The sequence below is a fragment of the Pangasianodon hypophthalmus genome, chromosome 20 (assembly GCF_027358585.1).
Source record: "Pangasianodon hypophthalmus isolate fPanHyp1 chromosome 20, fPanHyp1.pri, whole genome shotgun sequence".
NCBI classification, from domain to species: domain Eukaryota; kingdom Metazoa; phylum Chordata; class Actinopteri; order Siluriformes; family Pangasiidae; genus Pangasianodon; species Pangasianodon hypophthalmus.
The window spans coordinates 4,886,569-4,913,663 of record NC_069729.1 but is presented as its reverse complement, the minus strand read 5'-3'; the positions used below and the strand labels follow the sequence as shown (position 1 = coordinate 4,913,663).

The window sequence follows — 27,095 nt, the reverse complement described above, 5'->3', positions numbered from 1 at the left end:
AACAATAAATAAAAATGATATGAATAGTAAAGTCTTGAGAGTGATAGGCAGGCACAAAGACAGGAGATGATGCCAGCTAACCATTTTCTTAAAACTTTTTTCATTTTCCTTCAGCTACATGCAAATGCCAGCAGACAAGCCGGGGTAAGAATGCGCCCTTATGTCTGTCGTTCCCTGTTCCCCACGGTACCAGCTGTATTGTCGTAATTCAATTCTAAAAATTCCACGAAATCACAGCCCTCTAGTCCTCTTGTGGTTTTGCTTCTTCTCCATCAGAACAGCGTTGCGTTTTAGCATAAATGTATCACGCCAGCTGCCTGTGTGTGGCATCCGGTGGAGGCTGGAGAAGCTTTTGAGACACAGTTCTAGTTTTTAATTTCTACAGGGAATCACAATGGCATAGTTTTATTCAAGCATTCTCAATGCAGTGTTGTTGTTTCACAAGTTCAAATCGTATGGAAATGACTGGAACAGTTGCTGTGAAAGAATGTCACCTGATTAGCTTCCCTACTGGAGCAGTATTTGGAGTAGATCATCAGGGATTGTGAGAATTTTGAGATAGCAACATGAAGGGCATATACACTCAGTTGCCAGCTATCTATTAGCTAATAAACATATTGTACCTGTATTTAACAAAGCATTAAACATTAAACGTGAATATATTCTGCAAATATTACAGTTGAGAGAATCTAGAAGCTGTTTAGATGATACAAATATTTATTGTAAGGTTTATTAGACCTTGTAAGACACTATAAGACAGTGATGTATAGGTATCGATGCGTAAAAACGAGTGCAAAAAACACGCAGGTTTGCCTTAATGAATATGCAGTTTGAAGTGTTTGTACCTAAAAGTGCAAAATACAGGGAGATATCTATGCCAATAAATTAATATGTTCATTTTTCCACCCATAGTTTTATTTAATGTAGCCTGAAAATCATTTTTAGAATGATGATTGTCTATGTAAACTAATACTCCTGAAGGGCAAGTATTAATTTAGCACCATCAAAGATTCAGACCAAATTAGCTCTCTTTATTTGAGATCTTAGTAAATCAGGGCCTAAATGTCTTATTAATATAAAAAAGGTTAATGTACTATCCTTAAATAAACACAACAAAATAGTAGGTTAGCTACCCAGTTAGTGATGTGAAGTTACAGTTAGAAACTTTACTCATCCGGCTGGTTGAAGGCTTTAGCAGTGTGGGCAGCGATAATATTTCTGTTTTTCAATGGCTAGTGATGGGAGCTGTTCAGACTTTGGGCATACTACCAGACTATGTACAGATTCAGGTCCAAAAAATGTTTTATATACTCTCACTTACTCCAACTGGCTTTTTATCAGAAAGATGGGAATTCGCCCCAAAACCTGCTCCAAAATTTGCATACTAGATCAGACAGTGAATCTGGGCAATATCCAAAAAAAAAATGCTATTTAACCCTAACATTCAAATAATGTGGATTATTTTGGTTGGCCAGTGGTTGGGCTTTTCAGAAAAAAAAAAATGCCACTGGAAATGGGAGGTGATTCGGAGGGAGTGAAGGGATGATGCAATAACACTACTTTTGACATCTCACCTTCCAGTTCTGCCTAACACAGCACTTCTGACTCACGCTGAAGTCTCAAAAAAGTGTTCACTGCAGGTCAGACTTCACAGACTTCACAGACTTTTATTCTGACCCTGCCCAGGACTTACAATAAATCACCAAGAAAAGTTACATGTGAGGTCGTATTATTTAAGGAGATAATGAAGGCATATTTAAAACGATTCTATGGTCTATCAGCAACATTACTGTCAGTCAACGTTTCCTTCTGTAACGGTATAATTAAAGAAGATTAAGCGTTTAAACCTCTTTGGCAGGAGCACTGGATAGACTCACGATCTTCGCTGGCCTTTAAAGTAATTCGCCAAGGTGCTCCAATCATTATCTTCCTTTGGCCCAGTAATCTAATGGCAGCTCCATTCTTTTGTAGACAACCTGCAATTAGTATCTCATAAGCCTTATCGCACCTAGCCTTGGACAGAACAGGGCCAGGTCTGAGTTTTAGCAAAGTTAAAAATTTTAAATAGCTTGTCAAGGTTTAAAGATTTTATTATAAATTACAGGTTAATCTTATACTATGAGTGCTTTGGCTCATACATATAGACGTCTATGCGTTTCAAAATTAAACTCCCTATCTGCTTAAAGGTGCAGTAGTCGATTTTTTTTAATTTCTTGTTTTTTTATTACTTGTACAAATAACCTGTAAGATATGTAGAACATGATAAAAATGCATTAATACAGGACTTAGGCAAAAGTGTATTAATTCGCTGAGAACGTCTGTTTGGAAAAACTGACTACTGGTCTGGAATGTTTGATTGTGTTTGGATACAAAGTCATTTTATAGACTGTTAGATCCTGGGGGCGGGGCTTCATGAACATGGGCGGGAATCATTTGAATGTCAAACCTACCTGTTAGAGACCTAATCTTGAAAAAATAGACTAATCGTACCTAATGCACCTTTAATTTGGAATCCGTCTTTACATTGTGCCTTTAATTTATAGTGGTCTTTATATGTTCCAAGATTTCATGCAGGGACATAGCTAAGAATTTATGGTAACCCTAGAATTGTCACCACCATGCACTTCATGTCTTATATTGAATAGATTTTGTTGAGAAGTACTGTTAATACTGTAGTGCGTCATGTAGGCGCACTGGATAGCACTGCTGCGTCGTAGTTTCAGGGTCCCCAAGTTCAGGTTACTGTCTGAGTGCTGTTTCTGTGCATTGGTCCATGTGCTTTTCCTCTGGTTCTGCAGTTTCCTCCCAAAAGCATGCTAGACAGTGGATTGGCTTCCTTAAAAATCCTACCTCCCCTTCAGTGTCCCTGGGATAGGATACAATACACCACGACCATGACCGGGATAAATCAGTTACGATGAATCAATGAACTTTGTTGAAAGATGAAAATCTGCTTAACTGGGATCCGTCTTTGAATTGTTGCTTTAAATTATGATAGTGCAAGCGGGTAGTGTTGGTGCTTCACAACTCCAGGGCCCCAGCTCGATGTTGGTTTCCTCTGGTCTCCAGTTTCCTCCCACCTCTCAAAAACTTGCCAGAAGGTGCACTGGCTATGATAAATTGCCTCTAAGTGTGAAAGGTTACTGAAGAGCTGTCTTTAAAATGTGGCTTTAAATTATGGTAGTTGGGTGGCACAGTTACTGTTTGGGTGGATTTTCGCATATTTTACCTGCATCTGCATTGGTTCGTCCTACCTCCCAAAAGCATGCCAGCAGGTGGATTAGGTTCACTAAACTGCCCCATTTTTTGCACCATTGCATCACATGGTGTCCTGCAATGGACTGGTGTCCCACCCAGGGTGTATTCCTACCTTCCACTCAGTGCTCTCAGGATAGGCTCCAGATCCACCATAACCCTGACCTTTTAAGATAAGTGAATGAATGAATGAATGAATTTGGTATCTACTTGATTGGTATCCATCTTTAAATTGATATCCCAGGATAGGCTCCGGGATAAAGCTGAAGAATGAATTATGGTAGCTTTTATTCCATTCCAATATTTCATGCTGAGACATGAAAGAATATTTCACTACACCTCAAAACTGTGGGGCCCTAGTATTGTCACCACCATGACAAAACTGATTTCTTCTGATGTCTTATATTGAACAGATTTATTTGAGAAGTACTGTTAATACTGTTATTTTGAGAGCATCCACGCACAGCTTCCACTTTATCCAGCCCTAACAGGTTCTGACAGCTGCCCAGACATGCCTTGATTGCCAGCATGGTGCCTGTCAGTACTATCCTGTCCACCCAGTATGCCACCCCTGTATTAGGTTGTTTTATTGTGGGCCATGACCACTGCCAGTCAAGGTCCCACCTTTGCAGCGGTGCTACTGTGTGGTCACGTCTAAGGCCAATGCAGAACGGCGCCATCTGTTTCTTAGCAAGGGGGGCATATGACATAGGGTCACACCAAGTCCCAAGTGTTTTGTCACAATTTTAGTTCCTTCCCTGCTTTCTCTGAATTCTAGACTCTATTGATCGCTTGTGTACTTGTGTTTGGAAAGGCAAAGAATACAGTTTTTACACCACTAACTTCCTGTCATGGGCTGAAGTGGTTCAACCACATATAAACCAAGTATAATTTTCATAACATACATTATGCAAATGCATCTGAGATGTTAAGAGCATAGGTTTCCCGGATTAGCATCCGACAAAGCCTGACACCTCTCCGGAACATTGACTGACGGCGTAAATTGATCGGCATGAAGGCTCGTTGAGGATGTGATGGGAGTGGGGAATCAGGGAGCACTCTGACAGGCAGGTATATTGAGCAGGTGACGGCACACAATCCTTTCACCAATGAACCCCCATGAATTTGCATGCTAATTAGCCACTATCAGATCTCAGGTTGTTATTGCAAGTAGGCTGAATTAATCAGCGGAGCATGTTGCAGAGCACATATTAGGAATTGGTGATAGGCCATGCAGGGGTGGGGAGGGACATCTTTCTTCTTTTGTGTGTGATTTAGAGGTTGGAGGTTCATTCGTCCTCTTATGATGACGCTGAGTAGAAGAGGTGAGTGGATGAGAGGATGATTCAGAAATGAAACGATTAATCAGTCTCCACACAGGCTTTGAAACGTACGTCGATACCTTGGGCATAGCTTCACTGAAGCTTTTTTTTTCTTCTGGAAAAACTGAAGCAGCTGTATTGCTCACTTGAGATGTTTTTATTCTCTGATATCATTCTGTATTGATAGCTCAAATTAGTAATAAGAGGAGTGAGGTAAAAATCTGATGTGATCTCTACTTAATAGTTAGCAGTTCCTTGTTTTTTCTTCATGGATGCAGATTTTGGTTGGATACAAAATCTGCTTTTCCTAGTGTCCAGGTTACTGATTTGTCCACCCCTGTATCTGATTAAAATTATATATATTTTTTATGGTATTTTCAAGTGATCAAAATATTGAGCTGCTTTACCTTAAATATAAAGATGTAGAGCTAAGTACCAAGCTTCAGTTTTCACTGTAAACTAAAATACCACATAAACCGGCCAGAAAAATAGATAGTTGCATTGCTTGTTTTATAATTTTGTACCATGATCCACCATCTTTTTTTGGTTTATAAGAGTTTATAGGAGTCACAATTTAAAATATTTTAGATTTTAAAATATTTGGCCATTGCAGATGATAAAGCAGCCTTATCCAGAAGTCACGTTAGAGTGTATAGGAGTGTGTAGCTGAGGCTGTGCTAAACCTGGCCATCTACAACTTTTTTATTTTTCCAGAATGATGCCATGAAAAACCCAAAAGAAGAGCTCATACATATCACATGCCTCAGTTGGGGAGAACCTGTGGCTATATAGAGGATGAGTGTGTGAGAACATGATTCTGCAAATGCCTTGAAGATATTCTTCACGTGTTTTCATTTAGCATAAAAAAAAAATCAAGTACAACCTGGTTATAATGCTGTATTATGACAACATTCGAGTTTCCTCACTTTAGAAAAAGAGCTGTTTTCATTAGAGGAAATGGTGGTTAATGGTTATTACGTCGCTGGACTAATTAATAAAATGTCGTTAAGTGTTTTCATTACATACTGTAGAATTAACTGATCATGATCATCACTATGTATGCATTCTACTTACTGTACAGAACATCATTTGAAGCTTGCATGTAACATGGAGAAATATTCGTGTTTTATTTATAGTGATGGAAGAGAATTATTGATGCAGTTTACAGTGGAGTCACGGATAGTACACACACTCACAGTTGGAGTAATGAGAGTAGAGGATAACAGTGGATGAGGACAAATCAAGAAAAGGGAAAGAAATCAGTTATATTGTACATGGACTGTAAATTAAAGGCCATTTATAGATGTAGTACGTTTCTGCAATGATCATTTAATTTTAAAGAAACGCTCTATCATCAGCCAGAACAGCGGAGCTCCACTCTTGAAATGATGGTAATAATATATATGAAGGAGAACCTACATTCGGCCGTCATAGCACACTCAAAAGCATTGCATAAATGTTTTAGAAAAACAGTGCTAGAGGAGTGACATGATGTCATGTTTTACCATGAAATAAGATTACATAAATTAATTATATTAAAAGAAATAAAAACCCTCAGTCACCGTTGTGGATTGACTGTATGAGACTGTTGATGTTTTCTTTAACCTTATGTCCTTCTATTAGAAGTTATTATTTTGCAAACGGCTCATTCTTGAAGTTTTGAGAAATCTTCTATGAAGTGTCCATCTTAACTTTTGATGAGTGTATTTGAGATGTGTATCTACCTCTTATAGGAGCTCTTCAACTGAAGTGGTGCTCCAGTTTCATCCAGAACTATTATGAAGCACCATTTCAATAACTCTACTTATTTACGAAGCCTATATATCAGCCAAATGAATGGTTTTAATCCCCTGGAACTAAAGTGGTAACCGAATTTGCATTGATTATGAAGCACTTTGTGAACCTTCTACTTTGAACTTCCATGAATAGAAATGTGTTTTAGGTAAAATATACTAATATATACACTGATCAGCCATAACATCAAAACCACCTGCCTAATATTGTGTAGGTCCCCTTTGTGCCACCAAAACAGCTCTGACCTGTCGAGGCATGGACTCCACAAGACCTCTGAAGGTGTGCTGTGGTATCTGGCACCAAGACGTTAGCAGCAGATCCTTTAAGTGCTGTAAGTTGCGTGGTGGGGCTTCCATAGATCGGACTTGTTTGTCCAGCACATCCCACAGATGGTCGATCTGGGGAACTTGAAGGCCAAGTCAAAACCTTGTACTCTTTATCCAGTTCCCCAAACCATTCCTGAACAATTTTGTGGCAGGGTGCATTATCCTGCTGAAAGAGGCCACTGCCATTAGGGAATACCGTTGCCATGAAGGGGTGTAGTTGGTTTGCAACAATGTTTAGGTAGGTAGTACATGTCAAAGTAACATCCTCATGAATGCCAGGACCTAAGGTTTCCCAGCAGAACATTACCCAGAGCTTCACACCGCCTCTGCCGGCTTGCCTTCTTCCCATAGTGCATCCTGGTGCCATCTCTTCCCCATGTAAGCCACTCACACGAACCTGGCAGTCCACATGATGTAAAAGAAAACGTGATTCAGCAGACCAGACCACCTTCTTCCATTGCTCCATGGTCCAGTTCTGATGCTCTTGTGTTGGACTGGACACATTATTAATGTGTTATAAAGGCCGTATGTCGGTCCTATTCAAATAAAGCATTGCCTAAATTACTCTACACTGAAATTTAGGGATTTGATACTTCTATATGTCTTTATACATATAAATATTTATGCAGTGCTTATAAATGTGTTATGAAGACCCTATGTAGGTACCCTTAAAATAAAGTAGTATTTTATGCAACATATTTTTGTTGTAAAATGGAGCAGAACCTCATTCTAAAAGCTTGAGGAAAATGTGGCCATATTAGTGTTGTGGGTTTTTTCCTGAGAATGATGGCAAGGATAGAACATGGCGCATTAAAACCTCCCCCTTGGAGAAAGGTGAGCTTGGAGGACATAAGTAGCTCATCAGTGAATGAGCCTGACACCATTCTGCCACCCACACTAGGAGAGAACTGTCTAAACACACACACACACTTACTTTAGCCCTGCTGGGGCAATTACTCGCTATTATCGGTCAGGGAGGAGCAGTGCAGCACAGGCATCATGAGTCTCCTCCTCGTGTGGGTGAAATGCCTTCGCTTCTCTCCAGCACGCTAAAACTCCATTATTGGTCCATCGATTAATTAATCCTTCTCGCTAATTGAAACTAAGGGCTGCAGAAAGCATATCATTTTGCGAGGGCTGTAATGGAAGTAATGCGGTAATTAGGCATGATGAGATGTCTGTTCAGACCGCGGCGTATTACTCTAACTCATGAGAGTAGGTGAAAAAAAGGAAACAACTCGAGCTTAATACTGACCATGTTATATAACTTCAAATAGATCATGCACAAAAACATGTTTGTTCCCTCATTGTACGCTTGATTTGATCCAAGTTACTTACAGTATATTACTGTCAGCCATTAGGATGCGCTTGTTTTTTTGGGGGGTTTTTTGGACATGTGATTGATGGCATAGTTAATGTTAACCAGAAGTTGTGCATCGTGACATTGTGCATCATTTTGCATCATGATACATTCAATATTCAAAACACACTTCTTAATAGTTCACAGAGATGTCTGTGGACTATTAAGAAGTGTGTTTCGAATATTGAAACACACTTCTTAATAGTTCACAGAGATGTCTGTGGACTATTAAGAAGTGTGTTTCGAATATTGAATGTGCCTGAATGACATCTCTTCACAGAGAAGCCTGTGGAAATAAAGGTATTTTGGTGGGTGGGACTTGGAGGTTGGTCATCACTTGGTTTCGAAAAAAATGGTTGGTGTTTATTTGTTTAGAAGAGGGTGGAATGTGGAATTTGTGGAAGTTTGTCAAGTAGCAAAAAAAGTGATGGGTGACCTCTGCTCAAACATGTATTAGTCCAAAACCACACAGCATCTTGTCATCTAGGATATCCTCCTTGACAGGTGTGGGTGAAGGCGGCGGTGAGAAATCCTCCACAGCTGAAAAAAGTCTCTTTGCTGTTCTTCATTTAGCTAGTTATTAGCTACTGTCAAGTTTGTTTAGATTCAGCAGAGGTGTCTCTTAACTCATATGCTATTGGCTTCTGTGTAAATCAGTCAAGCACTAACACAATTTCTTCCTGTTTCAAAAGGCTGTGTGTGTGTGTGTGTGTGTGTGTGTGTGTGTGTGTGTGTGTGTGTGTTTATATATGATGTTCCTCTTTTGGCTGCTCCCGTTAGGGGTCGCCACAGCGGATCATTGGTCCAGGTATTTGATTTGACACAGTTTTTATGCCAGATTCCCTTCCTGACACAAACCTCCCCAGTTTTATCGGGCACTGGGAGGGCCCAGTGGTTGGGGTTGGAGCCCTGGCTGGGAATCGAACCCGGCAGCGGTGAGAGCGCTGTGGCTTAACTGCTAGTGGCCAAAACACACTATATGGCCAAAATTTTTTGGACACCTGACTGACAAACCCATATGTGGTACTTCCCCAAACTGTTGCCACAAAGTGAAGTGAAGTGAAGTGACTTGTGGCCAAGTATGGTGATCCATACTCGGAATTTGTGCTCTGCATTTAATCCATCCAAGTGCGCGCACGCGCACACACACACACACCCGGAGCAGTGGGCAGCCTTTTGTGCTGCGGTGCCCGGGGAGCAGTTGGGGGTTTGGTGCCTTGCTCAAGGGTTTCACCTCAGTCGTGGTATTGAGGGTGGGAGAAAGCGCTGGTCATTCACTCCCCCCACCTACAATCCCTGCCGGACCCGAGACTCGAACCCACGACCTTCAGGTTCACCTTCGGGTTGCAAGTCCGACTTTGTATGGTGTAGCATTACAATTTCCTTTCACTGGAACTAAGTGGCCTAAACCTGTTCCAGCATGACAATGCCCCTGTGGACAAAGAGAGCTCCATGTGGACATGGCTTATCAAAGTTGGAGTGGAAGTCTGCACAGAGTCCTGACCTCAACCCCAAGGAACACCTTTGAGATGAACTGGAACTCCGACTGCACCCCAGGTATCCTCCTCACCCAGCATCAGTGCCTGACCTCACTAATGTTCTTGTGACTGAATGAGCACAAATCCCCACAGCCACATCTAGTGGAAAGCCTTCCCAGAAGAGTGGAGGTCATTATGACAACCAAAGGGGACTACATCTGGAATGAGATCATCAAAAATCACATATTGATGTAATGGTCAGGTGTCCACAAACATTTGGCCATACATATATATATATATATATATATATATGGTAATATATATATGGTAACAGGTCTTAAAGATAATGACTTGACACACACACACACACATATATATATATACATATATATATGTATATATATATATATATATATATATATATATATATATATATATATATATATATATATATATATATATATACACACACACACAAGTCAAGTCATTATCTTTAAGACCTGTCAACACAGTTGTACTTCACTGACATGCTTCACATGAAACCATATTCTATTATGACATGTATCTAAAGATATCTAATTATGTTAAATTATATTATAATGTTGTGTCAAAAAGCTCTTTACAAAGTGTTATGCATGTAACCTTCAGTGTGAAGCAGTTAGGCATTAAAAGGTATAATGAATGAAATGGATGAATTCTGGATTCTGATTGGTCAGAAAGTGTGGTAGTAATACACATTTATTTAGCATTTTGGAAGAAGTCTGCACTGTGAGATGTTTCTTTACTATTTTTGGAAGAAGTCTCCAGTGTGAGATGTTTATCTAGTATTTTTGGAAGTTGTATCCAGTCATGGTAACATGACAAAATGGGCCAGGTTGCATCACACCATCCAGTTGTTGGTTATTTTCTTATAAAAGCATACCCCCAAGTATTTTATTCCTTACTTGAAAAATCTTTTGTGTATTTTTTTCATATCTGATGAAAACCAAACAGTATTAGTTAGCAGATAATCAGACATTCTGTCTATCTGTATCTGTTGTATTTGGTTGTACAGGCTTAGCCAAAGAAGCTCTTGAATCATTTATAACTTTGACTGATTAACTGAACATTAAAGGTCAAATGAACAAAGTGATCTTGCCGTGCTGATACATTTGAAAACACGATGTCATATTCCATATTATCTTTTATAGAACTCTAAATGACCCATAATCCCTTTCTTACTAAAATGAACACCTTGTTAAAAAGAATCTAAACTGGCTCCTGAAATGCACTGCTGTTCCAATCAGTCTGAAAACATGATCTTATATTCTGTATAAAGATTTACGGTGGTCAGAATGCACTTGGGCTGAAAGTCCTTAACCCTTTTCAGCTTGTACGTTTCATATTGTTGCGTTTGCGTTTGATGTCAGCAGCAATTACTAGGAGGTGAATGATTCATTTATGGGTGAAGATGCGTTTGGCTGCTTTTGGTTTTATCTTTTTAGTTCAAGTCAAACCCTGATCAACATTAGCTTATGCTTCATGACCTGAAGCTGATGTGGATAGTTTTTGAGGAATTCTGTCTGTCTTGTCTCTTTCCATTTTACCATACTCATTTAAAACCTTCAGTTTGGAGCCACTGATGTTACATGCTGGTTATTTTTTAATAAGGTGTGGCCACAACTCAATACATTGAGGCTACAAGTTAATTTCAAGGCCACAAATTATGTATCTCATGGTCACGGATTATGATGTTGTAACTTGAGTGCATGAGTGCTGTGGAAGGTAATACGTGGCCTCCGTGTAATTATTTGACAGGAATGTGCGAAAAACTTTTCAAGTCGGAAAAGTTGACAAGTCTGAAAGTTATGTCAGTATTTTCTCAGGGAAAGTTTCTCATATTCAGACTCAGGTTATGCAGCTACTTGTGTCAATTTTCTAGGCTCTCCATTCAGACAGGGCCATATATTTCTTTAGCAGAATTGTTGGATATGGGGCTTGAAAAAGATCATGGATAGAAAATAAGGACTGAAGAAGGAAATAGCATTTTTTTCCCTTTGCTGTCAAATTGAATACAATGTAACATAAGATTTAGAGAAATTTATGAACTAAAAATATTTTATATCTTGAGAAGATTGACTTGTGTGTCTTTAATATTTTAATTTGTGACAAACGTTATTAAAAAAATCCACCATATTCACGAATATATATTCCTATATATACAATTTTTTCAGGTGATAGCATTAAATTTAAAGTTACACTTAAAACTATAATCATCTCCCCATTTTTAGGAAGATTGACAAACTTTTGAGTTGTTTTTAAATCAAAAAGCTGTATAATGCTAGGATTACACATTTCCCTGTATGTGATATCCAGTACACAACATGTTTGCTGCTCAGACAACACCATATTAAACTTGTGTGGGAGTTTTAGACATTACTTAGTTAACCAGTCGACCTGAGAGTGTGTCAGGTGGCTTTACGCCGCCGGTGTAAATACAGCAGTGAGTTGTTTGCCTGTGATGTTTAATTTAGAAATGTCAGTCTCCTTCATATTTATGAGCACTGGTATATGTGAGCGGCACAGAGTGAACTATTCTGAGTGTGCAGACAACTGACCTTTCTGACTGGTGCTTTCAGATCAGCCCAAGCTGCTGTACTGCAGATGGATGAGACACCTTTCTAATGTGCTAAATGTAACGGCTTTGTCTGTAGTGCTGTGCTTGTGTGGCATTGTGTTTTAACATTTGTTCATTCTGAAATGATACCATGGCAGGACTTTGGCATGTGTGCTGGTGTTCTGGGTGATTCCACGATTGTGGTGCAATTTCACTCTTAAAAAGTAACTCTTAAAAATGAAATGCTGTTTTAATAACATGAGGATAATAAGCACAAACTAATCATATACATTAAAATTATTATTTTTTTAAATAATTAATCATTTAGGACCGTACTTTCAAAATGACTTTGTCAGTCAATATCACAATATCATTGAAAATATTATTGAACTTTTCTTCTTCCCATGATCTTCAAGAAATTTAAATGCAACTTCTTGCTGAATCTTGAATGTTCCATATATTTCATAGCAGTGAATGTGTTGTAGGACGTGATTAAAAAAAAATTAAAATAAAATAATAATTCAAATAGTAGATGACTAGTGGAAAAAGATGCTTCAAGCATACGATGTTAAGTTTGAGGTTTGATTAATGTTTTAATTGACCAAAAGTTGTGTTCAAAATGTCTTTTACCTTTACTTTATTACCTTTTTCTGTTACCTGTTACATCATATCAAGTCATATCAAGTTAAATCATATTTCATGCACATGTGTACATTTGGATTTGTATTTTTCTGTTCACTTTTGTTCATCAGCAGCTTTGTTACCCTGGGGTCTTTTTTTTTTTCAGAGATATTATTATAGTGCCTCTGTTCATACGCCCCCTTTCTTTTCAAGAATCCACTTGCTTTTACTATGGCAACGATTAAAGAGAGAGAGAGAGAGAGAGAGAGAGAGAGAGAGGGGAGCGAGAGTGTGTGTAAATGTCCGCATGCTTGAATCGCTTCTGCATTTCCATGGATATTCAGAACTCCATTCCCAGGGTTCCTCATCTGTCCGGACATCTGGTGTTTATTTCACTTTTCTGTCATAAGGCCTATTCAGGCATATAATTGCTAAATTAACACCCAACTCAAATGTCAATCCTGATAGTGATGCTTAGTTTTCCCCCTTAATCATCATAACAAGTGGCAATCTTGGGATTCCGGGTCTATTAGAAACAAATCTAAGATAATTCCTGTGCTGATTGGCAAGGGCACTACTGTTTTGGATGAGTGTTGTAGTTTGAACAAGCTCTCAAATATAACCAGCGCATGCATCTGGAGAGCTGAGGGCATACACCCGATTAGCTACGTCCTCTTCTAGTTTGCTAACAGCGCCATATTGGAATATTTCTCAACAGAGCAAGTTGGCAAAACTTTTTTTTTTCCCCTACAATGAAACTAGCATTTCAGCTATGAATCTATGTTATAAATAAGTGATCTGTGTGAATGCGCTGGACCTAAAAGTAGAGCTAGATTTTGGTACTAAAATATGCAGAATGGAAAAGAATTATATACACAGCGCATGAAAAGAAACCCTCCACAACGTGTCTCAAGGTCAGGGTTTCAAATGAGATTTATATTTTATGGCAGCACACTTAGTGCCATATTCAGAGTCAACAACTTAAATTCAAAAGTTATACCAATACTCCCTCAGAGAAAGTTCTCTGTATTCACAGTCAGGTTGCGCACGTGCTTCAGGGTGGTCCATTTAAATGATTCAAATTACACATGCAGTTCACGACTTGAAAGCTGTTGGACTTTTTTTGAGTAGAAACTTTTGACATGGGGTTCTTCAGTAGTGTCTATACCACTAACGTTAAACACAAGGCTTTTGTACCTGTTTTTTTATGCTGTGAACTCCAGTATGAAGCAGGAGAAGATTTTAAAATAAACAAGTTTTAAAACTAATCCAATGATAACAATGATATAAATAAGAAATGGGAAACAGACAGAATATTAGCAATATGTTACTCCTTGCTCGAGTGGCAATATGGTTCAATAGTGACAATAAAACAATGAATCCAGGAAAAAGGCATTTGGGGGAAAAATGTCAGTAGACAGTCAGTACATGCCACTGAAAATTACTGTCTGGTAGAAAAGCAATTCCAGCCAGAGACATTATTTATGGCAATTTAGCGATGGCTGCGTTTGACTAATCAATAGTTTACACAAGGGGTATTCGACTAAAATTCGTAAAAAGTCCAGTTAGATAAAATTCCTCATTTATAAAGGTCTGTAAAAGCAAATAGCACAACTGTATGGTGACAGCAGTTAACTTTTAATGGTAAACCATGAGTTAGTAGTTTTTGGCTATAAATAAGACCATTTGAAGTGGTTCAGTTGTTTTTTTTTTACCTCTTTTGGCTAGCGTCATGAACAGGTGAGGTATATTGGTTTTTGGGCTTGACATGTGGAGAAGAAGCACATACTTCTTTGTCCATTTATTCTCTTTTTTGTCCATTTTTTTCTACAGCCATGTTGAACTCCACCATGTTTTCAGTTCACTAATCAGACCAAGGAGAGTTAATAAAATGGAAAATCTATGAAAATCTGAAAACGCTTCCTTTCTGGAATAGTGTTCTCTAGCCATGTATCTAGTATCTGGTCTGATAACTTCAGCTAAATAATTTACATAAAAGCATGTGATTAGATAGGCAGCAACCGAGAATCTGAAATATAAGCAGTGATGATTCATGTTTTGAAAAACCAGAGTCACTGAACTAGCCAGTTTTTTTTTTTTTTTTTCATACATTGATCGATTCTGCTAGAGACTTTTTCCAAGTACTCGTTTCAGTCTGATGAAATGGGTCCTAATCTGAACCACATTCACCAATCCCTGGTCTACACTATATTTCCCTCCACTCCTCTGTCCGGGTTTGGCTCCTGTGGTACCTGGGCAAGAGTGGAAATAAGTGGTTAATTGACTGAGCTGTACATCACTGCCTGCTATTACAGACCATGAACAATTGATATTCTCCCAGGCTTAGGGTTAGGACTCTCTACATACAAATAAAGAATGATGAATCAGTCAGTAAGCATGGGCAGTGTCAATAGGAACATGTTGCAATAGGCTGCAACTGAAGAAAACATCGCTGAATTATGAATTAATCTTGTTTGGATCTAAAGTTAACTTTAAACTGAAAGGCATACAGGATCAAGAAAAGAAAGAGGAGAAAGAGAAACAGGTCTGTCTTCCAACCAGTCTCCTTAACCCCCGCACTATATCTACTGTACAGCTTAAGCTGTCTCTCACCCATGTGACAGAAAGAGAGAGAAAGAGAGAGAGAGAGAGAGAGAGAGAGATAGAAAGGGCGGAGCGAGGGGCACAAAGTGGTAGACGAGTTGTCACGCTGAGTAATTAGTCTCCGCTGGGCGAGAAAGTAGCTGGATGTTGTGACACACACTAGATTATCCACAAGTCCACTGAGAGCACCTGTCACCAGCCTGTACGTCCACACAGGTACAAATCAGACACCTACACACTCTTTCTCCCTACTAGATTGGCAGCCAGCCAACACACACCGCAGTCAGAGCACAGAGAAAGAAAAACAAAACAGTAAAAGCAAAACCACACTTCATCATTTCCGTCTCCAACTAGTTTCTTAAGTAGTCTTCGTTTGCTATTTATCTTCCATGATCCAAACTTTGCAATCACTGCTAATGTTTTCTCTGTCCTTGTCCATCAGTGATCTATCAAGAAAATGGAGAATTTATTTAAAAAAATGTCTCATTCTTGTCGCCTGACTTTCTTTGTTCTGTCACAACAGATCCATTTCAAAGGCGATGCGACAGCTTATCCCTATTTATTGCAAGGACACTTCCAGCGTGTGCCAACGTTTTTTTTCCGCACATTGTCTTTTAATTACCACCGAATGGCTAATGACATCCACGGCAATGAATGAGAAGGACGCCAAAAGCAGGTTGTGCTTTTTGAAGCAGAGGACACGTTGTCTGTCGCTGTGCATAATCTAGTCCTTTTGATAGGCGGCTTTATGGAGAACAGGAAATGACAGTTTGGGACTGAGAGATGTGGGCTGGAAATCAGAGCAAGAGGAAAATGATAAAGTCTGCTGGAGACTGAAAGGGTAATGCGGCGAGGATGGTGAAGGGGTGTGAAATAAGAGTGGGACTAAGGAAAATGAAGGTCAGCTCTTTGATAAAGGTTAGGGCTCTCGCCATCCCCCTGATGTCAACAAGGTGCTGTTTTTTTTTTTTTTTTATGAAAGAAGTTGTGGTAATATTTACACCACAGTAATTTGGCAACAATTACATTCTTTTATTAATTAGAGAATGAGACATCATACTTTTTATCCCTTTATAGTTACATTTAGTGTTGTGGAATGTCTGCGAAACAAGTACTTGTTTCAGACAGTTTTTTGAGACACATTATTGGGCAGTGTTCATAGCGCTACATAACACCTACAAAAGCACTTAATGATAACTGACATAAACCTGCATAGACAGTAATTAAAGACTTATCCCAACAAGTGTCATCTCTCATAAAGATGAGTCACTTTTGAATAGTGTGTCAAGTGACATTTTTTATTGACATAAGGCTGTTATGACAATCGTCTGCATTGTTGCCTGTATAAAGTACATGGTTGTTACATTGAAAAAATTGAGCATATGTACTATTACATAGTGAGGGTTAGGATGGTGTATGACACTGTAATAACAGAGTTTGTCCCCTTTCATAAGCGCCTACAAAGGTGCTTAATAACAACTGGCATTTAAGCCTACATAAACAGTAATTAAAGACTTATACCAAGAAATGTCAGCTGTCATAAAGACTAGTCAGTTTTGAAGGCAAGTTGATGTAACACCTGAGTCAAGTGACATATACTGTTTTTTTCTTGATATATGGTGGTGTTATGATACTCTTATGCAGTTTCTCCTGTATGGCCCCTACCTAAAGTATGTTTCATAGGGCTACATGGCTCATACCAAAGAGCTTAATGATAGCTGACATAAGCATACATAGACAGTAATTAAAGACTTATTCCAACAAGTGTCAGCTCTCATAAAGATAAGCCCCTTTTGAATAGTAAGTCAAGTGACATATTTTGTTGACACAAGGTTGTTATGACACTCCTATGCAGTGTCTCCTGTATAAAGCACATGTGTACTATTACATAGTGAGGGTTATAATGGTGTATGATACTGTAATAACAGAGTTTGTCCTCTTTCATAGGGTACATGACACCTACATAGGTGCTTAATGACAACTTGCATAAGCCTACATAAACAGTAATTAAAGACTTATATCAAGTGTCAGCTGTCATAAAGACTAGTCATTTTTGAAGTCAGGTTGATGTAACACCTGAGTCAAGTGACATTTTTGTTGACATATGATTGTTATAACTCTTCTATGCAGTGTCTACTGTATTTGGCACTTGGTAGTGACATGGACATAAAAGCTCAGTGTAAGTACCATGAACCAGTGAGGGTTATGACATTATTATGACAGTTTAACAGTTTGGCCCTTAAGTAATGTGCTTCATAGGGTTACATGATGCCTACATATGCCCTTAATGAGAATATATACTGTATGTTGACATATACAGTTGACATGGTGATGTTATGACACTCCTATGCCGTGTCTCTTGTATTTGGCACTTGCTGTTTAGGTTACCATTAAAACCTACAGCATGTACTGTTATAATGGAGTTTTGACAGTGTTATGACAAGTAACAACAGAGTAAAGCTGCATTTGTCTGCTTATAAGATTTTTGTGAATACTTTTCACAATGCTGTAACATTACAAACATCTTTTGGAGTTCCTCGACTTCAATTTTTCAAACTGAATCATCCAGAGAACCTTCAATGACGTGTCATAACCTAACCTTACAACATGAACATTTCACTTGACTCAGTTGTTAAGTCAATTTGACAGACGCTGTCTTTATAATGGCTGGCACTTTTTGGAATATGTTTTTATGAATGTTTATGTAGGTTTATGTCAGTCATCATAAAGGGCTCGTGTAAATGTCATGTAGCTTTGTTAACACTAGCCATGGAATTCATACCAGGTGAATATCCTGTAAGTTAATATTCAGGAAGAGATGATCATGGTGAGGTTGATCATTAGTAGAAGGCAATGTTTGTGCAAATTAAATCTGTATTCTTTTAGATTTTTTTGGAGAAAAAAAAGCACTTTAATTATTTTACTGCTGCTGGACAGCTCATTTTCCTCACAAAACAAGGTGCTGAAATTGTCATTAAAATGTGTGCTTTTCTGGAACCCCTCATGAATTAGCGCACTTACACTCTGACAAGGCGGCATAACATCCCTCTAATTCGGTGCATTGATTTGCATGTGTGAGAATGTTATTAAACTTGATGGCGCTTCAAACTCAGATAGAGCCTCGCCTTTCATTCCGACTCAAACACACACGGATTTGGCTTTGGAGCACACAGCGAGACATCAGCATGCTTTTGCTATTGTTAATTTGTATGAATGCACACAACATACGGAAATGTGTTAATAGGAAATGATAGATGTGAGGTTGTTTAATGGACATGTAAGGTGGGTGGATGTAGCTTTTTATTTGGTGTCAGAAGGTTACCATTCCAAGAATACTTACAGCTACTTGTCTCTAGTTTCATATAAGCTTATGTAAATTGAGAATAGCATTTGATTGGTTTGGCAGATGGAAATATTTATCAAGGTCAAAAGTCCTTTGAATGCTGATATATTAATCTTTGCCTTATGAACTTAACCACACACTAAAAAAGCTGTATATAGTCAGGCAAAATGTGAATGTTTATCTTGTTGTGATATTTCTATACATTACAAACCTGTATGGAGTGATCAATATTTCAGTAGCACTTCCCAGCAATCCAGCATTCATAACCTGTTACGTAGCATGCACAATATCTTATAATGTTTGACATAGATATGTATAGATGCAATACAGTTACATTTACATGTATAACACTTCATAAAGCATGAGTATATGACACAATGTCAGGTTCCATAATCCATATTATTCCACAGTACTGTTGAATTCTCTAATCTGATTGGTCAGAAGATTTTCTATAACAGCAAGTCTGACAGTAGTTCTGGCTATAATTCAAATCACAGGTTTATATTAAAGCACTCGCTCGAAAACATTGTCGTTTCTATAGTAACAGCTCATTCTCAGGGACTTGTATGATGGACGATCTACATAAACAAAAGCTAATAATAAATAGAGTACAAAACAACATGTTATTTAACAAAGGTATTTAATGACGTATAATCATTGATGTGATGAACATTAATGTAAGGAGTCTCCAGTGTGAGCAAATTGAGCTTGGCAGTATTTTTTTTTTTTCTTTAATAAATAAAAATGGTAATCCTTGGCAAACTGTCATGGTGTAAAGGTGTATTGACTTTGTCCAGGTTTATGTTAAGTGTTATATTGTATGCTGTATAACATGGTATATATATATATGATGCATTATGAATATTGGATTCATAGGAAGTGTATATTTTTATGCAGGAGCAAATGATTTAAACAAACAAACAAAAAAAATTGGAACGTGGTTCAAAGAAAGACAAATCACAGTCTAATCCAACAAAACCCAGGAAGCAGTCCAAAATTGACGAGACCTAAAAACCAGGAAATAGAGCACTAAGAAACAAAGACTCGGGCGATGGTACACTGTCCCAGATCTTCCAAATGCCTTACATAACCACAATGAAGATAATACTGGCCTGTGAGTGCGTTTCAAATGGTCCGTGGCGCTTTAATCATTCAGTTAATGGAGCAGGAAAGTTTAATCATGAGGGCTTTCTGCCTTTCATCAGAAAGGAGAATGTGGAAACAGACATGAATTAGTGAAGTGGTCCGAGGCTTTTCACATTCTGTTTGATGGCATTTAATTTAACTAAAAAGTTCAACATTCTATCCCTTTTTCAAGCCCTACCATCATTTTCCTTACTATACGGTTCTTTTTTCCCTCTCAGTCACTTCTTATTTGCGGAGAGATCCCTAATGATATGAAAGCAGAGAATCATGGTTAACAGTTTGAAAGCATTACTTACTTTCAGGGAGATAAATTATCATAAATTCTTTTCAAGCTTGTGCTATTCTTGGTGAATCAAGACCTTGGTGTCCTTAGCTGGTGTTTATCTCAGTGTAATGAAGAGGAAATAATGGAAGAAGATTAAAAGGAAAACAATCATGAAATCTTAATGAAATGTCCACGGGTAAGTGCTATATTTATACGCAGTGGCATTCTTAAAGGAACAATATCTCCTTTAAGAACTGTGGAGAATATATTAGATATATTTTTTTCATGCTCTTTTCATTTGTTAGTCTTTCAAAAACATAACAGAAATGATAAAAAAATGAAATATTATGCATTAATTTACTTCAGATTAAACCGAGCGACCGATTGTGTGTGCTAGTTACAGGCTTAGATAGTAATTATTAAATAATATATTGACCCGGTGGTTAATAGTAAGCCACCAGTCCTTCCTTAATGATGAGCCGAATCTCATCCTTGTTATGCAAATTTTTTTTATGCAAAGATCTAACCATGGCTGTGACCAGAACAGACCGAATCTGTTATCTCCTGTTATATCGGAGCCAGTTAGCACAGGGCACAGTGAGATCATAAAGGCTCCTCACCCCAAGGGTCACTGGTTAATACCGGCATGTCCTATCTGACTCGGCAGGGGTCGCGACCCCCACTGGGCTTTGACACTTTGGAAGAAGATGGGGTTATATTGGGTTAATGATGTCCAATTTCTCTTAGTGCAGAGTGTTATTACCATGGGCCTCCTATCTGTTTTGGAGGAATCACCTCGCAGTAGTATATTTTAGGGTAATGAGTGCCAAAGGAAAGTTTGATATGCGTAAAAAAATGGCAGCACCGTTAATACAAAAAACTGTTCAGGGCCAGAGGTCAGTAATACGGTTATGAGATCACTGAGAGCAAGCTGGCAAGTGTTAGCAAAGCCTGACACAATAGCAATTACTATTCAGGGTTTTTTTTTTTTTTTAACTCTGTTGTAGTGATGAGTTTCCCAGAGTGTCATCTGTTGTTTTTCTACTCTTCAGCTATCTATTTTTGGTGAGCCTGTGCCCACTTTAGCCTCAGATTCCTGTACTTGTCTGACAGGAGTGGAACCTGATTCAGCATCTTGTCCATTCTGAGATGCTTTTCTGCTCACCATGGTTGTAAAGAGTGAGAGTTAGCATTGCCTTCCTGTCAGCTTGAACCAATCTGGCTATATATATATATATATATATATGGCAGAGTTGCTGTTATAGAAACAACTTCTTACCAATCAGATTGAGAATTCAGCAGTGTGTTTAGAGATTAACTTAGGTTTTGTGCTCAGTTCAGATCCTGAGAACTATTTAAAAAAAAACAAAAAAAAAAAAAACTTTTAATATTCATGATGTGACAAGGTATCACAGTCAACTGACAGGTAAGACCGGTGAGAGCGCTGCATTCTCTTTCAGCCTCCTGTTGAACCCGCATCATGATGCCTCTCGGGCCTCATCAGGTATTCGCAGAAACACGTGCTTGCTTTGACAAGATATCATCGGAGGCACTTCTTTTTGACAGTCGAGGGAATTTTATTTTTGCGGAGTAATTACTGTACCAGCTGCTGAAATGTATTTACATGCCATCAAGATGGCCTCTGTCTTAGCGGGAGACAGGAGATAACGGGTGGCAGCAATCTGTTTGGGAAGTCCCCTTCCTCCCTACAAGCCTGGACTACACACACACACACACAAACTTTCTCTCTCCCTCTCTCTCTCTCACACACACACACACACATACAAAGAGCAATGTCAGTGTGCAGTGACCGTTTAAGCAAGAGGAGGCAGCTGGGGACTTGGCTATGGCACCTGATGTCACTGAAAAGAGAGAGGAACTATTAGCAAAGGGAGCTGTCAGCCATCTGTATGGCATCACAACCTTTCCTTTTAGACAGTGACTTCCTTCTTGACACACTCTATCATTATGTGTGGTTCTGCATGACATACGCTCTGCTGAACTGGGTTTCTCGCATGCCATTTGATGGTATAGTCAAGCCATCCCCACTGACATGTATAAAATTGGGTGTATGTATAGGTAACATGATGATACTGCTCTCTATAACTACTATCACGATGTAGCATGTGGGAACAAATGTATCATGTAGAACTAGTTGGAGGTCATTTTTTTTCTGCTGAAGCATCGGAGCATGCAAAGTACATTTCCTACAGTCCCCCAGTCAATATACGTGCTTGTTAGGTACATGTTGTTATCATACAAAGAAAAACCTACAGTATAATCATTGATATGGTGAAGTTTTCTTTGAGAGTGTGTTTATTTAACGTTTATGGAAAGAGTCTCCAGTGTCAGCGCTTTGTAACATGAAGTTTTCCGACTTCAGGCTTCATGATGGAGGACTTTGCAGTTTCACTGTAACATGACAAGTTTTTTTTTTATTGACTTGAAAAAGGAGAGTTTGGTGAGGGAACTGTTTATAGATGCTACTGGAACTAACTTCTTTCTTGGACATTCCAAACCATTAAATGTAGCTATAATAACTAAAAAAATTAATTCTTGGCAATATACAATATGCAATTTGCAATATACAGCCACTCGTTGCAACTGGCTGTACAAATTGTATTTTATGTTTTTATTATATTGCTGGTTATTTATTTTTATTGTAATCTGTTGTTACGAGTATTTGTTGTCTGTGTTATTTGTAGTTTTTATTATTATTGTTTACAGGCTATTTTTATGTCTTACCTTTGTGTTAGGCTAAAATTTTTTACTGTGAGAACTGCACAAGAGTTCCAGTGCCCATGTACAGTATACCTGTACATGTGTGCAAATGGCAAATATAAAAATCTTGAATCTTGAAATTGCTCCATTATAAGAGGAATAAAACCTTTCAGGACAGTTTTTGGAAAATGATCAACTTCGAAGTGGTAACAGTAACTCGGATTTGCGTCAGACTGCATCACACAATCTCGTTTTTTGATTATTTAAATCCAACGTAAATACCAATTCACTAATATTGTGAGAAACATTTTATTCTCTTTTGAAGCTTTGGAGCTTTGGAATTTTTTTTTTTTAAAACCAGACTGGAAGTTATCCAGCATTTAATTAAGAGACAAAACACTGTAATAGCAAATGTACTTGTTTTCATTTAAAAGGAAAATATTGACTCTCAGTTTCATTAAATGTCAAAGTATTTCAGAACGTCTCAGTTCTCAGCAAATTGGTTCCATTTTAAAATGAACTGGATCGGATAATTAGGATTTATTAAGGCCTGGTAAATAAAAGGAACGAAATAGATGGAGAATATGTGACATGTAAGAGAAAGCTCATCATCAGGTGTAATTTGTCCAACGTTAACTACTTGTTCTATGTATATATCACTAGCATTCGTGCATTTTTATAATTTAAATAATTGAAATAATGAGCATGCGTTCAGGGCTTCTCATTTTCACGAGCAATTTGCAACAAATATGTCAGTGCTGATTTCAGAAGTCTGAGGCTTTAAAGGAATGCGGTTAATGTTGTCAGAAGCATTGATTTTCTACTTTGTTGTAAAAGAGGTCTAAATTTAATACTGTTATATTATGACAGTCCCATCGTGAGGCATTGCAAGTTGACGTCAGGCGTTATTTTTTGCTCCTTTGGACTTTCGGCTGTCTTTTCCAGGAACTTGCCCTCCCCCAAAGTCCCGCTCACAGCAAAATCTGACACCGATAAGCATTCGCGCAATCATCCAGACTCAGGCGACTTTTCTTTTTTTTTCAGTTTACTGGCATGAAGAATGAATCAGTAAGTACAATCCCATCACAAATGCTCCTCAACCACAAATGTCATTTTCCGACCACAGTGAAGCATCGTATGGGGTAAATGGTGCAGATTTGGACTCTGTGTGATGGTCTGGGAGGAAACAGTGTGGCTGAACACATGCTGTGTGTGTTTGAGGCTCTGAGACGTGAACAAACTCAGAGTGAGAGAAAGCAAATCTGCCTAACTCTCAGTGCACCACAATGCAGTTCATATATTTGCTTGGGCTAAGCAGCAGAAGCTCAGCGGCACTGGTAACATGGTTTATACTGAACTATGAACACGTTCATGACATGTTATAATGCATTTAGTGGGCATTATACATATTATGTCTCATCTTTCAGTAGTGTGTAAATGTTTTTTGAAAGCCAACCTGAACTAAAATTGTTTATAAAAGTATCGTTAGCACTGATTCATCTGAATTGCCAGGTTTGTTCATGGTCCAGCTGATTTACCTTTCGTGATGCCCACAAAACTCCAGAGAACTGAAAATGACAAAATGGCAACTAAACAGTGAAGTACGGCATGCGCAAAACCTTCCAGTAATGCAGCTCAGCCACTGTAGCTACCACAAACACAACTCCTCCTCCTTTTATAGGGCGCCATTTCCTTTGGAAATGAATAGCTAGTCTTATTTTTGTTAATTTATGCATCTGATTGGATTACTTTCTTTTAAGTCATTATGTACATCAGTTTAACCAATCATAACCATTCAAAGTATGCATTTTCTTATATAATTCTAACAATATGTCCAATGGCTTAGAAATGTATTATAACACATTATAAATGTATTTGTACAAACGTTTCTTGATTTACCAAAAGGAATGAGAGTGGAGGAAACGAAAAAGCCCTCAGGACTACATTTACTCTATCTTTTATATTTAATGCAAGCACTGATCATTGAGCAAACTCAGCTGTCTATAAGTAATGACACCCTGACCAAATAAGTCAATGGTACTGTAGGGTGTTAGATAAGGTTTGTTTTTATTTTCTAACCTTCTGGATCATAAGATGTCTGCCTTTATGTTTGGGAAACAAAATGGTAACACTTTCTACGAAGCTCTTATTCATAAATCTTTATAACTGTGCTGATAATTCTTGGTTGCTAAAGATTCCTTGTTTATAATCTCTAGTAGTGCTTCCTTAGTATTCCTTATTACAGGACTATACTATACTATACTATACTATTCAGTATAATGCCATTTTTACAGACCTGCCAATCTTCCGTATTTTAACATCGGAGATCGCTACTACGACTTATCACTCAACTCAACTCTGCTATTAACTGATCCCCTGCAAGCCCCGCCCCTTTCCGCTCATCTCACATTAGTACTCTCTTGTATCACATGTGAAAAATGTGGCCTCGCATTTTGTCAAGGTAAACAGAGAATGTTTTAAGCTCATTTATGTGAAATAAAGTCTAGAAATGTATGTATGACTTAGCGGACATTAGACAAGTATACATATATATATAACATTGTCAAAAAAAAAGATTGAATATACATATGTATTTACGGTAACTATCAGGCATGTTGGAAAATAGCTGTGGCTCATCGGTTTTAGTTAAAGATGTAGACAAGAGAAAAGTTTACATGCACACTTAGTTTTTTTTTTAATTAATTGCTACAGTATATGTAACATCTTTTTCCTGGAATGCATCTTAACTAAAACAGACAAGTGGCAGGTGATTACCATAAAACCCTGTATATACGCACAATCCAGTTTCTATCATGATGGGCTTGACTGCACTGTTTGAACGCGACGGGCGCAGAAGAGTAAACATCGTATTTAATCACCCTACATAATTGTTTATAGCACATTATTGGAGTTATATGAGGCATTATTTGAATTTATAAAAATGCTTAGAAGGAATCATCACCGACTTATAAAGAGCTATAAGCACAAGATTTATGAATATGTGCTTCAAGTGAATCTATTCCATTTATATCTGAAAATAAATAAAGAGAAAATAAAAATATCTATTGCAGTATATCTTAAACAAAACATTTCAAACCCTAGGGCCATGCTCTGTATTCTTCTAAAAGAAAATAACATTAAAAAAGAATAATAAAGCAAAAGCTTTTGTATATGCATAGAAAATGTCATGGAGTTATGGAAATATATAAGTAGCATAATGAAGCTAAATAAATGATAAACTGCCTCCAAGGTCTAAGGCGTTTTCTTCAAGCAGCATTCAGGATGGATCTACAACTCATACAGCTTAATAATAACTCATACTTGTTAATGTTTCCTCTGCCCTATTTAATGTTCTGCCACATTCTTGTATTTGCATATGTCTTGAGGCCAGTAATGGAAAGTTTTCTTATGCTAGTACATTGTATTTTTTTTAAACACTTTTTCATATCTGGTTTGTGTACAGCTCCAGAAGCATGACCGAGAAAGCGAAGACATTGCGTCCAAATGGAGATCGGAGGAGGAGATGGCAAAAGAGGCTACAGAGCTGAGAGGTCTCTTCAGTTAGTTTCTTTTGGTAAAAACATCTGTATAATATAAACACTGTCCAATTACTGTCTCTTAGAAAAACAATTACATGTTCTCTATAACTGTGTTCATGTGGCCTCTACAGATGCTAAGGAAAATTGCTCATTATTTGGTTTTGCAATTGTTTGGCAGTAATAAATGATGGAGCTTTGGCTAAAAAAGTGTCTAATGAGTTGTACATTATTTTCCTGCATAAAAAAAAAGAAAAAAAAAAAGAGCTGCATTTATGTTTCAAAGCACATGGCAGTGTTTCCAAAAGAATTTTTTTTTTAACATTTTTCCAATATGGTGGTTCAGTATGGTTAATTATATGGCGATGTAATGACTAAAAGGAGGGATGGGAGGGATATCTGTTAATGTCAATGTCAAGTTAGCCATGTCAAATTGACAGTTAATCACCTAGCTCCTGAAGCATGCCTGAAGTTTTAGTAACTCCAAAACAAGAAGAAAAACAGCATATGAATAATACTGAAGGCTGCAAACATTGTGCGTTCAATGATTTAAAAAAAGGAAAATCTATTTTCCTTAAAGAGGGTATCCTTTTTAGAAAAGGTTCCAAGTAGAAACCCCTTTTAGGAAAGCTAAAACCATTAACCATCTCAACAACTTTTGAGGAAACCATAAGTAAAGCAGTCTGGGAAAACCCTTCAGATGTTGCTATGGCTGAATTCTGGCAAAA

At 37.9% G+C, this 27,095-nt stretch overlaps 1 protein-coding gene across 3 annotated transcripts in view; it reads left to right on the top strand.

Annotated features, from left to right (window-relative positions):
• Positions 1 to 26,572, top strand: part of fhit (fragile histidine triad diadenosine triphosphatase) — a 246,872-nt gene extending 220,300 nt beyond the window's left edge. For all 3 annotated transcript variants that reach the window (XM_053226916.1, XM_034314082.2, XM_053226915.1), the window contains one exon: positions 26,295 to 26,572. In XM_053226916.1, coding sequence (XP_053082891.1) covers positions 26,295 to 26,396 — 102 coding nt within the window. In that variant the 3' untranslated portion in view covers positions 26,397 to 26,572. The remainder of the gene's footprint in view (positions 1 to 26,294) is intronic.
• Positions 26,573 to 27,095: the final 523 nt, after the last annotated feature.